Source organism: Sinocyclocheilus rhinocerous, unplaced genomic scaffold (genome assembly GCF_001515625.1).
Source record: "Sinocyclocheilus rhinocerous isolate Xijiao unplaced genomic scaffold, SAMN03320098_v1.1 scaffold2899, whole genome shotgun sequence".
Classification (NCBI taxonomy): Eukaryota; Metazoa; Chordata; class Actinopteri; order Cypriniformes; family Cyprinidae; genus Sinocyclocheilus; species Sinocyclocheilus rhinocerous.
The window spans coordinates 13,274-21,364 of NW_015624228.1; the positions used below are offsets into that span (position 1 = coordinate 13,274).

At 37.9% G+C, this 8,091-nt stretch overlaps 1 protein-coding gene across 1 annotated transcript; it reads left to right on the forward strand.

Moving 5' to 3' along the window:
- Window positions 1-2,138: 2,138 nt before the first annotated feature.
- LOC107739826 (gastrula zinc finger protein XlCGF8.2DB-like) lies at window positions 2,139-3,357 on the forward strand. Its single transcript, XM_016552037.1, has one exon. The coding sequence runs from the start codon at window positions 2,154-2,156 to the stop codon at window positions 3,240-3,242; it is 1,089 nt and encodes a 362-aa protein (XP_016407523.1). The 5' UTR covers window positions 2,139-2,153; the 3' UTR covers window positions 3,243-3,357.
- Window positions 3,358-8,091: the final 4,734 nt, after the last annotated feature.

Consider the following 8,091-nt stretch of genomic DNA (forward strand, 5'->3'; position numbering starts at 1 on the left):
AACATGTACTTTCTTATATGTGACCCTGGACCACAAAACCAGTCTTAAGTCGCTGGGGTATATTTGTAGCAATAGCCAAAAATACATTGTATGGGTCAAAATTATTGATTTTTATTTATGCCAAAAATCATTAGGATATTAAGTAAAGATCGTGTTCCATGAAGATATTTTGAAACTTTCCTACTGTAAATATATTAAAACTTAATTTTTGATTAGTTATATGCATTGCTAAGAACTTCATTTGGACAACTTTAAAGGCGATTTTCTCAATATTTTGATTTTTTTGCACCCTCAGATTCCAGATTTTCAAATAGTTGTATCTCGGCCAAATATTGTCCTATCCTAACAAACCATACATCAATGGAAAGCTTATTTATTCTAAATTTTAAAAAACCCTTATTGACCCTTATTGGTTTTGTGGTCCAGGCTCACATATGTCAAATGAAGAAAAATATATATTAAGTCAAAGGAATATGTGTATTAATGGAAATAAAGAGAATGAGTACTGAATAGGCCTAATACTTGAGTAAATGTGTAACATAAAACATTAATATGAGGAATATGAATATAATGCAAAAGAATAATAAAGATAGGGGTATGATTCTCGCTTTGGGTGCGAGAGGTCCCGGGTTCATATCCCGGACGAGCCCCCAATTATGTTACGCTTACGAACATAACATAGAGGGGGAGGCAAGCAAAGGCTCGTTTAAAGAGGGGAATATTTATTAAAGAATTAAATTGAACAAAAAGGAGAGGAAAAATCGCAACAAAAACAACTGCCGAGTCAGCCCCTGGTCTAGTTTTTCTCTGGATGCCAGCAAAGTCCCCCGCAACTCCTTCCAGTGTCACAACAGCATTTATACCGCTCAGCTCAAGGAACACAGGTGTATGAAATTGGCACCTAATAAACTAAGACAAAGAACAAAAACTCTCGGCCACTAGGGGCCAGCCGTATCTTTACAAGCCTTCACTTATGAACAGAATAAAATTACATGCATATGTAACAATAACTCATAATGAATATACTGTATGGATGAATATGTAAAATAAGGAAAACATAACAATATTTATAATTTGCATATATCAATATTACATGTCATGCATTTAATTGCAAGAAATAATACAGAAGTAGCTTAAAACAATTATTTGGTGTAAACCCAAGATCAACTTCTCTTGAAAATTTTTTTTACATTTTGATCAATTATACAACAGTTTGTAACAAAAACATAATTTTGGTCAAAGCATGTCGAACTCTGGTTTTAAACGTCTCTGGCTACAGTAATCTATCACGACAAATTAAGTGCGCCAAAACAGTATTTAGGGGCCAAGCACGTATTGTATCCATTAGTCTTCTTCTTCTTCTGCTCAGGAAGTCTTTGGCAGCCCAAAGAACCACTTGCGGGAAAGTTATAAAATTTGGCACACAGATAGAAAACAGTCTCAACATTAACCTTAGCAAATTTGGAGTCTCTATCTCAAACTCTTTAGTGCCACCAGTAGGCCAAATGTGCACTCATATTTCTGCTAATAACTTTTGAACCTTAAGGTCGAGAAGCAAAATTCTAGAAGCAATTTTTTCTTCTGATTCCTTGGCTCATGCCGAGTCGAATGCACACCAACATTTAAATTAGGTACAGGTTAAGATTTTTCGCTATTTTGAATTTTGTGAAAAATCTACTTTCTTGAACTCGTCTTAACGGCTCAGATCATCTTCAGACAATGCTGGCAAAAAGTTATCAAAACCGTTTACATCACCTTCATAAATTGAATAAAAACTGAAAAAAGCAATAACACACAATGCACATTCTTTATTCATGATTTTGTAGACATCAATAACTTGTTTCCAGAATGGTTTAACAAGACTACATTCCCAAGTACAATGTAATAAGGTACCTGTTTCCAGCTGGCATTTCCAACATTAATGGTTTTTCATCAGTTTCATCCTGTGAAGTCTTACCGGAGTGTGGTAGTATCTGTGAAGAATCTTATATTGAATGAACTTCCCCCCTGCTTCTTTTATATATTTACCACACCCCACCAATGTCCCTCTGCCATATGGTCTTGATGCTTTACATATCTACATTTTTTTATATCTGTTGTCTTGTGTCATTAAACTGCTGTAAACTTTTCTTTGTTTTTTCACCTTAGACCTAATGGCACTGAAAGAGGAGAAAGTAGTACTTGATGAAAATGAAGAGGAAGATCAATATGAGAATCTTCATGATTTCATAACTGAAGAAAAATATTTTTGTTGCTCAAAGACTGAAAAGACTCTCACGCAAAAAAGAGCTCAAGAGTCAGAAACTCAAAGTTATTTTACTTGCTTTCGGTTTGGAAAGAGTTTCAGTCAACGAGGAAACCCTAAAGACCACAAGAGAATTCACACGGGAAAGAAGACTTTCATCTGCCAACAGTGTGGAAAAAGTTTCAATCACAGAGGAAACCTTACCAGGCACATGAGAGTTCACACTGGAGAAAAGCCTTACACCTGCCCTCAGTGTGGACACAGTTTTGCTCAAAAAGGACACCTTAATGTTCACATAAGACTTCACACTGGAGAAAACCCTTACATATGTCCTCAGTGTGGAAAGAGTTATGCTCAACTAGGAAACTTTAAGATCCACATGAGAATTCACTCTGGGGAGAGCCCTTTTACCTGCCAACAGTGTGGAAAGAGTTTCACTCGTAAAGAAAGTCTTGACAAGCACATAAGAATTCACACTGGAGAAAAGCATTTCACCTGCCCTCAGTGTGGAAAAAGTTTCGCTCTAAAAGAAAACGTTACCAGGCACATGAGAACTCACACTGGAGAGAAGCCTTACACATGCCAACGCTGTGGAGAGAGTTTTGCTCAACAAGGAAACCTTAATATTCACATGAGAGTTCACACTGGAGAGAATCCTTACATATGTCTAAAGTGTGGAAAAAGTTTCAGACAACATGGAAACCTTACAGTCCACATGAGAATCCACAACGGAGAAAGGCCTTTTTCCTGCCAGCTGTGTGGAAAAAGCTTCACTCGTAAAATATGTCTTAAAAGGCACATGAGAGTTCACACTGGAGAGAAGCCTTACACCTGCCCTCAGTGTGGAAAGAGTTTCTGTCAACATGGAAACCTTACAGTCCACATGAGAATCCACAACGGAGAGAGGCCTTTTTCCTGCCAGCTGTGTGGAAAAAGCTTCATTCGTAAAATATGTCTTGAAAGGCACATGAGAGTTCACACTGGAAATAAGCCTTAGACATGTTAAAAGTGTGTAGAGAGAGTTTTGCTCAACATGGAAACCTTACAGTCCACATGAGAATCCACAATGGAGAGAGTCCCTTCACGTGCCAACAGTGTGGACAAAGTTTCAATTGTAAAATAAGCCTTAACAGCGCCTGGATGACAGTTATATAAGAATATGAAGTTGTATCATATATTTCGGGGTGCCCGCAAACAGATACAATAATGCGCTCCTCCATTTTCTGATTCAACCAGACGTGCCAATAAGCTCTTGGCTGATTGGCTTGCGTGAGAACGCGTCAGGCGAATTTTCCGCTGAAGTTGAAATTTTTTAACTTGCGCGAAAGACGCGATCGAGGCGAATATCTCGCGTTATTCGCGTCGCGCATTTTGCGTCGCCTGGCGCGTATTCGCGTCTTTGCATTGACTTTGTATGTAATCTTCTCGCGCGAATAATTAAATTCGCGTTTGGTGTGAACATGATTTACTCACCTTCAAGCCATCCTAGGTGTATATGACTTTCTTCTTTCAGACGAATCCAATCGGAGTTATTTAAAAAAAAATATGGCAGTGAGTGTTTCTTGTCAGTAGTCCAAAAGAAGTCCAATAAAGCGCATCCATCCATCATAAAAAGTGTCCCACACAGCTCGGGGGGTGAATAAAGGCCACCTGTAGCGAATCGATGCATTTTTGTAAGAAAAATATCCATATTTAAAACTTTATAAACCGTCTCTAGCTTCCGCTAACTGTTGTGCGCATGTTCATTCCGGTGGATGATGTAGATGTCCGGTGGAAAGTGACAAATGCGGAAGCGCAGCAGAGAGAGCAAAACAAAACACCAGTTATTAGAAGTACAAAACGAGGATTTGTAAAGAAGAATGTGGGAGAATTTCGATATAAGCCAAGAGGAGACTGGTTTTCCTTTGCTAAAGTAAGGAAACTTTGCTTCCTTTGCTTCTGTAATCAAACGTCGGTTCTCGCGAGACGAGCATATTCTCACCGGACCTTACGCTATGCCTACATCATCCGCCTGACTGACAGTTAGCGGAAGCTAGAGATTACGGTTTATAAAGTCTTAAATATGGATATTTGTCTTACAAAAACACATTGATTCGCTTCAGGAGCAACAGCTAACAACGTTGATCATTGATAGCTCATTTAAAGGTAATGTCACCACCAATAAATTGGACTAATTCGGACAGTCACGCTAAATGGAGTCGAGGAGTCGATTCCATCGACTCCGAAAAACCTGGAATCAAACACCCCTAATTCCCGGTGGCCTGGCGGCTGATTTGGCCCGCTGCCCAGTGGTTTTTTTTTCTTCAATTATTTATATTATTGTTATTGTGTGTATACGTGTTCAGTATTATTTTTCTATAAACCTATTGTACTGATTTTGACATTTAGGCACTTTAGAAAATGTATTGCAAAATATTTGTATGAAATATAGGTTTGTTAATCTTGGGTATTAAATAGATTTTAAGATAAATAACAATAATAACACATTGTCCTAATGTAGTACATTGAATTTAACAAAAATAAATTCAGATCGTGTGCAAACAAATTACAATGAGGCATGTTCTGTTCATAACAGTAGACCTACTGGTAAAGAAGTAACAGGTACAAGAAAAATAGCCAAAAATAATTTACACACACACACATAAACAGAAGGGAGAAAGAGAGATATCAACGAAAATGAAGAGCTGTAAAAGGGAAGTGAAAGTGCTGTTCAAGAGAGAATCTTTAATTATTTTGCATGGCCTGAGGCTAAGGATTTAGATATTTTTATGTGATGGCCATACAAATAATAGGGTTGTCTGTGGTTTCAAAATTTGTTGTGGGTGTCTGGCCTGGATGAGTGTGAGATTTCCCAGCCTGAAGTGGTGTCCCAGTCCGGCCCTGTGGATGGATGCCCTTTATTGGACTTCTTTTGGACTATTGACGAAAAACACTCACTCACTCACTGCCATTATACGTAAAGCTTGGAAGAGCCAGGATATTTTTGTAATATAACTCCGATTGTATTCGTCTGAAAGAAGAAAGTCATGTACACCTAGGATGGCTTGAGGGTGAGTAAATAATGGAGTAATTTTCATATTTGGGTGAACTAACCCTTTAAAGTCCACATGAGAATTCAGAAAAGCCTTTCACATGCAAACAGTGTAAAAATGATTCAACTGAAAAGGAAACCTTAAGTAGCACATGACGATTCCTTCAAGAGAGAACTATTTTAAATGTCATCAATGTGGATTTTTTTTACAGGCAAGTAGAACATCTGTAAAGTAGCTTTAAAGCTGAAGCACATCTTGCAACATTGACACTGGTATTGAATTGGATCAACACTGAACGGAATAACCACATTGGTGTCTTTTATAGAACTTTTTTTCCGCTGAATTGGCCTTGTTTTAAATTGATGAACATTACACTGTTATTGACCCGAACGGACTTGAACTAAATAATGACACTACTGTCTTTTAGAGCAACTTTACAACAGAATCTAAATTGTTTCCATAGAGTTTCCATAATTGATTCTGCAATTTTCTTTTATTTCCAGCTCTATAGAAATAAAGGCGACTTGACTGTCTTGACTTGACTTTTCTAACAACCTCCTGTTGTCAATATAATAAGGTTGTCACAAGTACCAACATCGGTACCAAGTCTGTACTCAAATCTTAAAAATGTGACGATGCCAGCGCTAGTTTGCGCTAGCATTTTGAGCGCTGTTGAGTAGATTCTGAAACATCTCTGATTGGCCATTGTGTTCACGCGTTCAACAGATATGTCTGTGATTGGCTACAGTGATCATCGCTTCAAAAACATGTTGTAAATACACATCTTCACCGAGTGCTTACACAGATACACACGGGAGCGTTTGAAAGCAAACAGCGGATCCGTTCTATCAGCAGATGCGTCTGTTTTTCAGCTTAACATGAACTTAAAAGCAATTTAAATAACATTTTTTGATAAACCTATTCTCTTTTTTTATAATTTATTTATATATTTTTTAATGATACAATCAGGCTTAAAACAGAATTCTAAATATCAATGTAAAAGGAAATCAATTAGTTTGAATGAAAAGGGTTTAAAGTACACATGAAATCAAAATTTACTATATTAATTTTGTTAGCGCACATTGCTATTTTTGTGGAGAACAATTCATCCGTGCAAGTCAATCCACCAAAAAAAAGTTGTTTGCTTTCGTATTCTTTAATCCAAATCTGAAAATGCTCCTCCCCTCTAAAACGACGGGCCTTCTCTGATGACGTCAGTTTGACGGCTTGGGCATGAGCATAAAATCCTTAACCACGCCCATCCAACTGTGAGCTTTGAGAGCGCGCGAAGGAAAAACCGCGTAACAAACACACAGAAATGGCGAGGAGGTGCGTTTTAGGTTGTGGTTCTCCCGAAACCCTATTTCCAATCCCCAAAACACCCTGGTTGCGGTCACAATGGCTCGATTTTTTGCATTTCGAGGAAGGAGGGATATCAGAGAGGTCGCGGTTGTGTTCGAAGCACTTCACACGCGAATGCATTAAAAATCGGACACAACACGAAATGGGGTTTGTCAAATATCTGTCATTAACAGATACGGCTGTCCCATCAGTCTACACAGTTGGCTCCTCACAAAGTTTGAAGGTAAGTGCAACTACCTAGCAACCAAGCTTTTTCAGACGTTAAACATGATACAGGGCTGCCAGCAGAAATTCTTGTCATAGTGCGTAACTTACAATAAATTAAATGATTTTTGGCGCATGAGTGCGCCAACGACAACAGCACTAGTTTAGTAGTGAGATTCATCATAAGGATAATCTCTTACTCCTTACTACTGGTTATAACACTAAAGTGCAAATGAATGAACATCAGAAGGTATGTTGAAGAATACAGTACAGCTTATTGAAATGTATAATCGATCAATCAATCAATCGGTCTTTCAACCGCAAGAAAGACTTGCGAATAATTCTTAGTTTAATTCAAAAGCTGGCAGTCTTGTCAAATGATATATTTTTGCTTTGCACTCATATCATACTGTGATGCAATTCCTGTTATACAGCCCCTAACGAGATGTGGCATGTCAGTGTGATGCACCATCTTTGTGTGTCGAGCCAAACGATAACACAAAAGCTGAAAGGTAAAAAAAAATAGCTGGGAATAGTTTTCTTGTGTTGTGTTTCATGGGTTTGATTGTCATATGTGTGTGTTGAAATGATTCAAGTGAAGCCTTTTGGATGCTCTGTTGGCATCTCTTGTTCTGAGAGTGTTGGCACAAGTCTTGAACCTCCATGTTTCACATCAACACCAATTAAAAGGCCACGTGTGGAAGACACCACAATCAACGACAGCTCAACCTGCACCTCAAAGCAATTGTCAGATGTCACCTATGAGCCTGATATCACGCAAGAAGGCGGTGAAAAGTAAGTGTTGTTTTACAACACGGTACCTATGGCAGATTTGAGATGAACAAAAAAGATCCCTAATTAGAAAGTATGATCACTGCAATAAATAAACTATAATGCATTTTGCAACACTTTAAAGGGATAGTTCATCCAAAAATGAAAATTCTATCTTTAAATACTCACCCGCATGTCGTTCCAAAGCCGTAAGACCTTCGTTCATCTTCGGAACACAAATTAAGATATTTTTGATGAAATCCAAGAGCTTTCTGACCCTCCACAGACAGTAATGCAACTGAACATGGTCTCAGAGGTCATGGAAATTTATTGGTAAAAATGTGTACAAACCATGAAACATACTCATTGTCTGGTTTCATTATAACTGTCATTTTTTGTACAATGTTTTTTTTTTTAATTGAGATTTTCTTCTGTCGGAGTAATGAAGTGGGTGGAAGTCCTCGCATGGAAACGCGA